The sequence below is a fragment of the Aotus nancymaae genome, unplaced genomic scaffold (genome assembly GCF_030222135.1).
Source record: "Aotus nancymaae isolate 86718 unplaced genomic scaffold, 86718_ANA_hifiasm-v0.15.2.pri h1tg000014l, whole genome shotgun sequence".
NCBI classification, from domain to species: domain Eukaryota; kingdom Metazoa; phylum Chordata; class Mammalia; order Primates; family Aotidae; genus Aotus; species Aotus nancymaae.
This window is the reverse complement of record NW_026988425.1, coordinates 807160-820165: the sequence shown is the minus strand read 5'-3', so window position 1 is coordinate 820165 and position 13006 is coordinate 807160. Positions and strand designations below refer to the sequence as shown.

The following is a 13006-nucleotide window of genomic DNA, read 5'->3' as shown; positions in this document are numbered from 1 at the left end:
CACACATCTGGGACCAGGGCCCAGCCAGAGACCCCTGGGTGTCCCCTTCCCTGGGACCTCAAAAAACAGGCTTCCTCCTAGCCTTAGTGGGTGCTTCCCAAGGAGCAAGAACTTGGATGGAGCCATCACCTACTCATTCACCCATTCGCACACTGACATTCCTTCATTCACCCACTCATTGCTTCATTCAGACATTCCTTCATTCACCCACTCATTCATTCAGACACTAACATTCCTTCATTTGCACACTAACATTCCTTCATTCGCACACTGACATTCCTTCATTCGCCCACTCATTCCTTCATTCACACACTAACATTCCTTCATTCGCACACTGACATTCCTTCATTCGCACACTGACATTCCTTCATTCACCCACTCATTCATTCAGACACTAACATTCCTTCATTCGCACACTGACATTCCTTCATTCGCACACTGACATTCCTTCATTCAGACACTAACATTCCTTCATTCGCACACTGACATTCCTTCATTTGCACACTGACATTCCTTCATTCGCACACTGACATTCCTTCACACACTGACATTCCTTCATTCACACAGACATTGCTTCATTCGCACACTGACATTCCTTCATTCGCACGCTGACATTCCTTCATTCGCACACTGACATTCCTTCATTCACACAGTAACATTCCTTCATTCGCACACTGACATTCCTTCATTCGCACACTGACATTCTTCACACACTGACATTCCTTCATTCACACAGTAACATTCCTTCATTCACCCACTCATTCCTTCACACTAACATTCCTTCATTCGCACGCTAACATTCCTTCATTCGCACACTGACATTCCTTCATTCGCACACTGACATTCCTTCATTCACCCACTCATTCCTTCATTCATTCCTTCATTCGCACACTAACATTCCTTCATTCGCACACTGACATTCCTTCATTCACACACTAACATTCCTTCATTCGCACACTGACATTCCTTCATTTGCACACTGACATTCAGTCACACACTGACAGTCCTTCAGCCACTCATTCCTTCATTCACACACTAACATTCCTTCATTTGCACACCAATTCGCTTACTCATCTCACATTCACCCATTCACACACTGACCCACTGATGCACTCGTTCATGCACTCATTTGCACACTAATTCACTTACTCATCTCACATTCACACACTGACCCACTGATGCACTCATTCACGCACTCATTTGCACATCAATTCACTTGCTCATCTCACATTCACCCATTCACACACTGACCCACTGATGCACTCGTTCATGCACTCATTTGCACACTAATTCACTTACTCATCTCACATTCACACACTGACCCACTGATGCACTCATTCACGCACTCATTTGCACATCAATTCACTTGCTCATCTCACATTCACCCATTCACACACTGACCCACTGATGCACTCGTTCACGCACTCATTTGCACACCAATCTGCTTACTCATCTCACATTCACCCATTCACGCACTGGCCCACTGATGCGCTCGTTCACAGTCATTTGCACACCACTCCCCTTACCTAATCATCCTCTTGTTCCTGGACTCGCCTGTTCATTCTCTCCTAAGCACCATTCATTCACAGCTCACCCCCTCAGTCACCCATTCATTCATTCACCTACTTACCCACTCAGCCCCTCACTCGTTGCTCTCATTCATTCACTGATCCATTCATTTATTCACCTGTTCCCTCGCCCACTCACCTGCTCATTCCCACACTAACCCACCCATTCACTCACTAATTCACACCAAATCACTCACGCATTCATTCAGATACAGGCTGGTCCAGCTCCAAGATCATCTGGCGGTCAGTCTACACTCACAGGAAGCCCAAGCCTTTTGGTTTCTGTGACACAGGCCTCTGTCCTTGCGTGCCCCTCACCACCCAGTCTCGTGCGGTGAATCTTTCCTGGCACCAGCACGGCAGGATGACCGGGCCAAACGGCAGGCAGAGCTGCCCCAGGAGCAGGCTGTGTGCCCCTGCCAGGGTCCTCCGAGGAGCTTCCGCCTCCATCTCACCTGCAGCACTGCACGGCCTTCCTTCTGGTGGTACCCACGTCCCCCTGACAGGTGTGGCCCGAGAGCCAGAGCAGCACCTGACACCAACCTGTGCTGTGTCCCTTCCCATCCGCCAAGTGCCAGGGCTGCTGGAGATGGTGCCCAGCAGCTTCACACACACAGTTCGCCCTGGCCCCGGGCCAAACAGCGGTCTTTACCTGTGGGTGTTTGATGAATGAGACCATGTCAGCACTGGCTCACTTTTCATGCATGGGGTTTTTGTGGGGTTTCTTTTTGGCCGGGGGAGCGGGACTCTTGCGTTAGTTCTGTTTTCTGTTGCTGTAAAGGAATACCTGGCACTGGGGTGTTTGTAAAGAAAAGAGGGTTATTGGGCTCTCCATTCTGCAGGCTGTAGAAGCACAGTGTCTGCATCTGCTCAGCTTCTGGTGAGGCCTCAGGAAGCTTCCACTCAAGGCAGAAGGTGAAGGAGGGGCAGGCGTGTCACATGGTCAGAGCAGGGGAGACGGAACGGTGCCAGCTGCTTTAAAGCAGCAGCCCCACAACCTTTATGGCACTAGGTACTGGTTTCATGGAAGACAAGTGGGTGGCGGGTGGTTTCAGGATGAAGTGGTTCCACCTCAGATCATCAGGCATTAGATTCTCATGAGTGTGCAGCCTAGACCCTCAAACGTGCAGTGCACAGCAGGGCTCCAGCCCCTGTGAGGATGTAACGGTGGGGCTCAGGGGTCACGCTCGCTCACCTCCTGCTGTGGGCCCGGTTCCCAACAGGCCACAGACCGGGACCAGTCCACAGCCTGGGGGTTGAGGGCCCTTGCTCTAAATAACCAGATCTCCCGAGAACTCAGAATGAGAGCTCACCCATCACCACAGTGAGGGCTTGAAGCCATTCACCAGGGGTCCACCCCCCATGGCTTAAACCCCTCCCACGGGCCCCACCCAGCACTGTGGCTCACATCTCCACACGAGACTTGGAGGGGACAAACTTCCAAACCCTGTTCGCGCCCCTTGCCTCGTTCAGGCTTAAGTGTGTCACCCCAGGGCATCAAGGGCCCCTCTGTGCGAGGCAGGCCCTGGCTGGAGGTGGGCAGCGGTGGCAGCGCCTCTGTTTCCGGGGCTCATTCAGCACTGTACCTCCACCCCTGCCTCGTGTTTGCTGGACTCTCACCCGCACTTAGTTTTCGTTTTTAACACCGAGGCCTAGCGGCAAGCAGGTGGAGGCCCAAGGCCGCAGAGCTCCCTCCTCGCCAGGCGGTTGGCTGAGCCCGGCCCAGAGGGTGTGCCGGGGTCTCTGGTTGGCAACGTCACTTGGGGTCTGATAGGTCCTCTGGGACTAAACGAGGTCCTCTCAACATGAGGCCGGGAGTGACATCACTGCATCCCCAGATGAACCTTCCTAGTGTGTCGCTTCCAGAGCAGGTGTCATGCGAGTGAAATGCAGTCACCTCAAGGTAAGGCTGTGCCTCCAGGAGGAGCCTGGAGTGTGGAGCGCCCTGGCCTCCGGAGCCCCGAGAACACAGCGTTCTCCAGTGGTCACAGGAGAGACGCCACTGGGAAGGCCCGAGGGGTTTTTAAACACCCAGGAGCAGAGAGGCAGAAAATAAGCAAACGCCACGCGACTTCTCCACAGATTCCTCTTCACAAAGAGCCCAGCTTCTCTCCATAAAGCTGGGGTCACGCAGGCAAGACAGAGGTGCCTCGTGTTCCTGTTATCGTGAACCAAATTTTGGGTTTGGTTTATTTTGGGATTTTCTTAGAGCGGTAACATGGGAAAAACAAAAAAGGCTACCTGTGGTTACGGGGCGTGTTCGCCTTCATCACCCTCTGAGCCAAGGACGGGCGCGCTGCCTCCCACAGCCCCGCGCAGGCAGCCTGCTCTCCGCGCCTTTGGCCACCGGCTGGCAGAGGGGACTGGCCGACAACAGTACGGACCACCTCTCTTTGAAAAGCTTATTTTAATACAGGGTGTGGCATTGTACAAAACGCAGATATTCCTACCAGACCTGAGGAACACCTGTCACAGGTTGGCCATCAGTTTGCTTTATCCTTAAAAACGACACAAGGAAGGTGAACGCAGAACTGCCGGGCAGGCCCCCAGGTCCCAGAAAGCACCACACGGCTCCTGTTGGGGGCGACTATGTGGGTCCCCACAGGCTGCGACTCAGGAACGTCACCGGCACGTCCTGCTGGCCTGCAGCCCTTTCCTGACCCTTGCGGGGGGACACACCTTTCTCCAAAGCTGACGTGTCACGGAAGCTACCCCGTGAGTGTCGGGACCGTGAACGTTCCGGTCCCCGTGTTCCGCTGAGCCTTCGCCCCTCCCTGACCCGTGTCCTGCTGCCGGTGTCCACCTGAGCTGCCGCGGCTCTGGGACCAGGGCTGCGTCCGCCCCCGGGAGCCGCCCTAGGCGCCCGTCCTCCCTGGTCTGGGCTCCCCCGCCCCAGCCCAGCACGTCTCATTCCGGCGCTGCCGCCTTTGCCGCGCCTGCTGCTTGGCCTCCCGCGGGAGCTGTGGACGCTGCCTGCTATGCACAAGCTGCTTCCCCCCACCCTGGCCCCTCTGGCTTCATGACACGTGAGCCACGCAAAGCCTCGGCTTTCCCAGTGGCTCCCGGCCTCGCACTGGGATGGCCTACAGCGCCAACAGCACCCACAGCATCAAGGCCTGGGAGGAACACGGCACGCCCCGTGCCCTGCAGGGCCTCGCTTTGGAATCATAAAGGAAAGTAAATACGAGTGTGTCTTCCACGCTCACGTACAGGTTTTATGGGTTACACAGATGAGCTTTAGAGCTGGGAAACACAGTGGCCTCAGACATTTTCGCCACCATGCGGCATTGAGGGCAAGAGAGCACAGGGCACCTGGGCTGTGTCCAAGCTGTGCCACCTCCACCACGTGGGCACCTGCAGTCGGATGCTGTTTGCTGTTAGAGGTGGGGGGTACCAGGCTCCCCACGGGCACACAGCGGGCACCTGCTCTGCTTCCCCGCCAAGGGCGTGTGGGCCGTGCTGCGCTGGGAGTGAGGAGTGCCAGCGGCGGCGCTAGGATGGGTGGAAGTGGTGGTGGTGGTGGTGCTCGTGGTGGTGGTGGTGCTCGTGCCACTGGATCACTGGCACCACGAAGCCCTCTCCCGCTGGCATGGGCGGCAGGTCTCGCACCACCTCGTGCTCCACCGCGGCGGGCTGGGCGTGTGGGGTCTTGAGTGGCGAGTGGCCCTCCCTGCCCTTTTGCCGGGACCGCTTGTGGCCACAGGGCTGCGGTGGGGGCTGCGGGGGAGGCTGCGGGAGGTGGTGGCCGTCCTGAGGGGCCGGGGGGGGCAGAACAGCTGGCAGGTAGTAGCCAAAGGCTTTCCCGGACTTGCTGCCGCCTGGCACCCCGGCTGGCTTCCCAGAGCCCTTGGGGGACTTGAGGAACTGCTTCTCCGGCCCCTTCAGCCGGGGCTGCACGTCCAGGGCCCGGGCAGCAGGCTCCGAGGCTGGCACGGCGGGTTCCACCAGCACCTGTGACCTGCGATGGTACGCGGTGTGTGTGTCCGGCTCCTGGGAGCGGGACCGGCCCTGGAGGTGTGAGGCCCTGGCCTGGGGCTCCTGCTTGGCCTGCACAGGAGGGGACCCTGTGGACACAGGTCAGAGGGTGAGGCACTGGGAGTACAGGCCAGGGCACATAGCTGGGTTCCCATCTCCTCCGAGACGGCCGACTGCCCAGGGCCCGCTGGAAGAGCTGCGCCAGGGGGTCCCATCTGAGGCCAGCCTGTGAGCCGGTCTGCAGTCAGATGGCCACGGGTCCTGAGAGGAAGGGCTGGCCACCAGGGGTGACCTGCTGCCTGGCTCTGCAGCTCCCTGTGAAGGCCAACTCCTCCACCCCGCCCCCACTGCGTGTTCTGGGAGCAAAGCTGCTCTCCTCATACAGCTGAGCCCCCGTCAGGGAGGCCACCTCAGGATTCACATCCCCTAAACCCTCATCACACAACAGATGCCACAAGGACCCCGGACTGCCACCTTCATGAGCGTGGCATAAGCCCTGTGTGCAGCTCCTGTGCAGAGCACGGCCAAGGAGTCCGGGGGCTGCACACGGCACACTGAGCACCTGTGGCCCCGATCCAGCGCCACCCCTCCTGCCCTGTTGACTGCTAAGGTGGGAGTTACGAGAGGGACACCGCCCCTCCTGCCACGTGGACCCCTAAAGTGTGGATTATGAGAGGGACTTGGCCCCAGCCCTTCGGAGTGGCCTGGGTACCCCAAGATCCAGCGCCACCCCTCCTGCCCCTGTGGACACCTAGAGTGGGTGTTATGAGAAGGACTTGGCCCCAACCCTTGGGGAGTGGCCCGGGCTTTGGTCCAGGAATCTTCCTGCAGGCCACACGGGGGTGCTGCTGGTCGGGAATGAGCACGTGCTGGGCAGGCTGCTACCGTCTACGCTGCCTGCCGTCCACACTGCCTGCCTGCCATCTACACTGTCTGCTTTCCTCCACAGTGCCTGCCATCCACACTGCCTGCCTGCCGTCTACACTGCCTGCCTGCCATCCACACTGCCTACCTGCCATCCACACTGCCTGCCTGCCATCTACACCACCTGTTGTCCACACTGCCTGCCTGCTGTCCACACCGCCTGTCATCCACACAGCCTGTCGTCCACACTGTCCACACTGCCTGCTGTCCACACCATCTGCTGTCCACACTGCCTGCTGTCCACACTGCCTGTCGTCCACACTGCCTGCCTGCTGTCCACACCGCCTATTGTCCACGCTGCCTTCCTGCCATTCACACTGCCTGCCGTCCACACTGCCTGCCTGCTGTCTACACTGCCTGTTGTCTACACTGCCTGCCTGCCGTCCACACTGCCTGCCTGCTGTCTACATTGACTGTTGTCCATGCCACCTGCTGTCCACACCGCCTGCTGTCCACACCACCTGTTGTCCACACTGCCTGCCATCCACACTGCCTGCCTGCTGTCCACATTGACTGTTGTCCACGTCACCTGCTGTCCACACCGCCTGCTGTCCACACCACCTGTTGTCCACACTGCCTGCCTGCTGTCCACATTGACTGTTGTCCACACCGCCTGCTGTCCACACTGCCTGCCTGCCATCCACACCGCCTGTCACCCACACTGTCTGCCTGACATCCACACCGCCTGCTGTCCACACTGCCTGCCTGCTGTCCACACTGCCTGCCTGACGTCCACACTGCCTGCCTGTTGTCCACACTGCCTGCCTGCTGTCCACACCACCTGTTGTCCACACTGCCTGCCTGCCGTCCACACTGCCTGCCTGCCGTCGACACTGCCTGCCTGCCATCTACACTGCCTGTTGTCCACACCACGTGTTGTCCACACTGCCTGCCTGACATCCACACTGCCTGCCTGCTGTCCACATTGACTGTTGTCCACACTGCCTGCCTGCTGTCCACACTGCCTGCTGTCCACACCATGTGTTGTCCACAGTGCCTGCCTGCCATTCACACTGCCTGCTGTCCACATTGTCTGCCTGCTGTCTACACTACCTGTTGTCTACACTGCCTGCCTGACATCCACACTGCCTGCCTGCTGTCCACACTGCCTGCCATCCACACTACTAGACGATCTCCTCTATTGAGTGAGCCGCTGATTCTACCCTAAAATACCAACTTCTCACCCCAAGGGGGGATTTTCCTGAATGCAAACCTGACGTCTTCCGTCTCACTTTGTACCAGGTACCCCCTGCCACACACACACCTAGAAGGGGCACCCGCCTGGCTTTTGGGCGGCACCAACAGGTAGCTGTGGAAGGACCTAGCTGCCAGGTACGGTGCCCCCCCAACTCAGGGCTGCAGGAATCCAGGACCTTCAAGGGCACCCACATCCTGGGCTTCGCACCCAGAGTGGCCTCCAGGACCTACCAGGGCCGAATCTGGAAGTGTAGTTCTCGATCCCAGCGAGGTCCAGGTAGTGGTTCCTGCGCTCCGTGTTCTCGTCCACGCGGTAGGGTCCCTGCTCTGAGCAGGGCTTGGGGTCGGCGCTGGGCCTCCTGTGTGGAGAACAGAGAAGGGCCTGACCCCCGCACAGGCTGGGCGGTGCACCCCCCGATGACGGGGTGCCTGCAGCAGGCGGCAGGGGTTCGGGGTGCACCTGACCAGCACCCGCATCCTCGAGGAGCAGGAAGAAGAGAGTGGATGACTCGGCACAGACACAGCCACGTGCCATCCAGAGAAGGTCACACCGCCCCCCAGAACCCTGCAATCTCTGTTCCAGGTCGCATACCCCAGAGCCGCAGGCGCTCTAGGGAGCTGCTCACGCTGTAGTGGCCCCTGGTGACCACACTGGGACCATTGTAGCCACTGTGCCAGCCACTGCCCCAGCCACCCCCAGTCATTACCTCAGCTACTGCCCAAGCCACCCCCAGCCACTGCCCCAGCCACACTCAGCCACCTAAGCCACTGTCCCAGCCACTGCCCCAGCCACCATCAGTCACCGACCCAGCTACTGCCCCAGCTACCTTCGGCCACCCTCAGCCACCACCCCAGCCCCCCTCAGGCACCTCCCCAGACCCCCTCAGCCACTGCCACAACCACCTTCAGCCACCCTGAGCCACCGCCCCAGCCACCCTCAGGCACCACCCCAACCACCCTCAGCCACTGCCACAACCACCTTCAGCCACCCTAAGCCACCACCCCAGCCACGCTCAGGCACCACCCCAACCACCCTCAGCCACTGCCACAACCACCTTCAGCCACCCTAAGCCACCGCCCCAGCCACCCTCAGGCACCACCCCAACCACCCTCAGCCACTGCCCCAGCTACCTTCAGCCACCCTCAGGCACCACCCCAGCCCCCCTCAGCCACTGCCCCAGCCACCCTCAGCAACCGCCCCAGCCACCCTCAGCCACTGTCCCAGCCACCCCTAGCCCTGTTGCACCCAAAGCTATTGAGTGGAGCCACAGGGAGCCATGGCAAGTCCAGACTGAGGGTGTCGAGGCTGCCGTGGCTCTGCCCCTCAAAGCCATCTGCTTCGACAGACTCGGAGGCCGAGCTCAGCCAGGGTGCTGGATGCTGGAAGGGACCGTGCCCCACAGAGTTGCCAGCCCAGGTGCCCCCAGCAGGTCTGACCTAGAGGATGGTGCATGGCCTGTGGTGTGTGGGAAGCAGAGGTGTGGCCAGGGTGCTCCTGCCTAAGGCACAGCCCCACCCTGGTGCCCCAGCCCTCACCTGATGTGTGCAGACAACCTTCTGTCGGCCGCCCTTGGCTCCTCTACCAGCTCGCCCTCCATCCTGCTGTGGGTGGGCATCTGGTCTGAAAGAGGGGGGTCCTGCTGCCACTCACTTCCTCCTTCATTCGTGCACTCACTCATTCTCTCATTCATTCATACATTCACTCACCTGCTTATTCACTCACCCATTCACACACTCACACTTATTCACTCACCCATTCACACACTCACACTTATTCACTCACCCATTCACTCATTTGTTAACTCATCTGCTTATTCACTCATCCATTCACACTCCTCACACTTATTCACTCACCCACTCATTCATTCTCACTCACCTGCTTATTCACTTACCCATTCACACACTCCTCACACTTATTCACTCATTCATTCATTAACTCACCTGCTTATTCACTCACCCATTCACACACACACACTTATTCACTCACCCGTTCACGCATTCATTCATTCTCACTCACCTGCTTATTCATTCACTCACCCATTCACACACTCCTCACCAATTCATTCATTCACCCTCCCATTCACTCATTCATTAACTCACTCGTCTGCTTATTCATTCACTCACCCATTCACACACTCACTCTTCACACTTATTCACTCACCCATTCACACACTCACTCTTCACACTTATTCACTCACCCATTCACTCACTCCTCACCAACTCATTCACTCACCCTCCCATTCACTCATTCATTAACTCACTCGTCTGCTTATTCATTCACTCACCCATTCACACACTCACTCCTCACACTTATTCACTCACTCACCCATTCACACACTCACTCTTCACACTTATTCACTCACCCATTCACTCACTCCTCACCAACTCACACTCACCCTCCCATTCACTCATTCATTAACTCATTTGTCTGCTTATTCATTCACTCACCCATTCACACACTCACTCCTCACACTTATTCACTCACTCACCCATTCACACACTCACTCTTCACACTTATTCACTCACCCATTCACTCACTCCTCACCAACTCACACTCACCCTCCATTCACTCATTCATTAACTCACTCGTCTGCTTATTCATTCACTCACCCATTCACACACTCACTCCTCACACTTATTCACTCACTCACCCATTCACACACTCACTCTTCACACTTATTCACTCACCCATTCACTCACTCCTCACCCACTCATTCACTCACCCTCCCATTCACTCATTCATTCATTAACTCACTCGTCTGCTTATTCATTCACTCACCCATTCACACACTCACTCCTCACACTTATTCACTCACTCACCCATTCACTCACTCCTCACTCACATTCACTCACCCACTCAATTCACTCACCCATCCACTCATTCGTGAACTCACTCATCTACTTTTTCACTCACCCATTCACTCCTCACTTACACATTTATTCACTCACTCACCCACTCAATTCACTCACCCACCCATTCACTCACTCACTCATTAATTCACTTACTCATCTGCTTACTCATTCACTCATTCACTCACTCACCACCACTTACCCATCCATTCACTCACTCATTCATTAACTCACCTGCTTATTCACTCACTCACTGACTCCTCACTCACCCACTCAATTCACTCACCCACCCAGTTACCCATCCATTCACTCATTCACTCGTTAACTCACTCATCTGCTTATTCATTCACTCACCCATTCACTCCTCACTCACACACTTATCACTCACTCATCCACTCACTTACTCACTCACCCACTCACTCACTCATTCATTAGTTCACTCACTCATCCACTCACTCACTCACTCACCCACCCACTTACCCATCCATTCACTCACTCATTCACTCGTTAACTCACTCACCTGCTTATTCATTCACTCACCCATTCACTCCTCACTCACACACTTATCACTCACTCATCCACTCACTCACTCACTCACCCACTCACTCACTCATTCATTAGTTCACTCACTCATCCACTCACTCACTCACTTACCCACCCACTTACCTCATTCACTCACTCATTCATTCGTTAACTCACCTGCTTATTCATTCACTCACCCATTCACTCACTCGTCAGTCACCCACTCAATTCACTCACTCATCCATTCATTCACTCACACGCTCACTCACTCACTCATTTGTCCACTCATTCATTCCCCTGCTCACTCCTCCATCCACTCACTCGTCCCTCCCTGTCCCCAGCACACAGCTTAGGCCCCTGCCCGTGTGGAGTAGGTCCCTCTGTGTGTGCCCAGGCCTTGCTCACCCTGGCCAACGGGAGGACCCTCCTTCCTCTTGCTGGAGGGCTCCGGGCTGACGGTCAGCTTCACACGGAGGGTCTTGCTGCTGCCCGAGGAGTGGTTGACTGAGGCACCCACGACCTCATAGATGGTGTGCATGAGGCTGGACATGTCCTGGGGCCGGGCATCGATGTCACTGACAGAGCAGACCGCAGGGGATGCCACCCACCTCTCCGCCAGAAGACACACCCAGCCCTGCCCCTTCCTGCACCATCCTCGCAGCTGCCAACAAACCTCTGGGACTGACACAGGCATCTTCTCTGAGCAGCCTCGGTCGTGGCCGGGTGCCCTGCAAGTGCCTCCAGTGCCCTGAGGGTGACCCCGCAGCATGGGAGCTACGGCTGCAGAAATGGGTGGTGAGGCTCAGCCCGGCAATGCACGAGCCCCGGGCCCCGGGGAGATGCCAGCCCAGCTGGCCTGAGGACCTCTCGGCCGGCGGTCCCCTCCTGTCCCGAGATACCTCAAGGCCGGCACGGTCCGTCTGTCCCCCCGCCCCCGGCTGTCTACTACTGGCCCGAACGCTCTTCCTGCAGACCTGATGCAAATAGAAGCTCACTACCTCCCTGGTGACCTTCCCACTGTTGTCAAAGTCGTAGAGTGTGAATGTCCACTCTTGGCGGTCGTCCTCCTCCACCGAGACATCGCACTGCAGTGCCTGCAGGGGCACAGGGGGCTGGGACCTCGCCTCCTAGCCACACCAACATGCCAGTGACCCCCAACTCTATAGGGGGCAGGTCTTCTGGGGCCTTTCCCAGGGGTCCCTCGTGCCAGCTGGGAAAGGGGGAGTAGAGGGCAGCGTGGCTGGAGACGAAGCCCTGGAACCAGCAGACCCTTTCTTGCCCAGCTCCAGCCCTCCTCGGGGGGACCCAGCTTTCTGCCCCGTGACTCGGTTTCCCCACAGTGACACCTGTCTCAGCTCATGCAAGCACCCCACATTACTCAGGAGAGGACATGCTGACAGTCAAGTGTTGTCAATTCCAGAAATCTTGACTGAACACGGAGACCCCATTCCTCCCTGAGCCCTCCCAGGGACACGGAAGCCCCCGTGCTCTGCCTCCAGCAGGCGGGAAATCGGGCTGTCCATAAAGTGAGCCTTGGCATTACTCCTGTGGTGCCAAGGGCACCAAGGCTGGGAACGCTGCTCAAGTTATCCCATGCTAGCTAGATCAGTGGGCTTTGGACAAATTCACAGCAACATCCTGCACCCTCCGGCTCCTGCGCCCCCTCCGGCTCCCGCGCCCTCCTGGCTCCCGCGCCCTCCGGCTCCCGCGCCCTCCCCGCTCCTGCGCCCTCCTGGCTCCCGCGCCCCCCGGCTCCCGCGCCCTCCCCGCTCCTGCGCCCTCCTGGCTCCCGCGCCCTCCGGCTCCCGCGCCCTCCCGCTCCCGCGCCCCCCGCCCCCCGGCTCCCGCGCCCTCCGGCTCCCGCACCCGCTGTCTCCTGCTGACTTTGGCTGCATATTGAAGTTTTGCCTTAAACTGGGTAAATCATGGGGAAAAACTGAGTGAACTACAAGTGTCCACAGATGCCCATT

At 57.6% G+C, this 13006-nt stretch overlaps 1 protein-coding gene across 1 annotated transcript in view; it reads right to left on the bottom strand.

The window, feature by feature from the left end:
• Nucleotides 1-4634: 4634 nt before the first annotated feature.
• The window catches only part of NKD2 (NKD inhibitor of WNT signaling pathway 2), a 36252-nt gene continuing 27880 nt past the window's right edge, over nt 4635-13006 (bottom strand). The window contains exons 6-10 of the mRNA XM_064375830.1: nt 12035-12130; nt 11442-11589; nt 9201-9285; nt 7896-8023; nt 4635-5632 (exon numbers count right to left, since the gene is read on the bottom strand). Of these exons, the coding sequence (XP_064231900.1) occupies nt 5061-5632; nt 7896-8023; nt 9201-9285; nt 11442-11589; nt 12035-12130 (1029 nt within the window). The 3' untranslated portion in view covers nt 4635-5060. The remainder of the gene's footprint in view (nt 5633-7895; nt 8024-9200; nt 9286-11441; nt 11590-12034; nt 12131-13006) is intronic.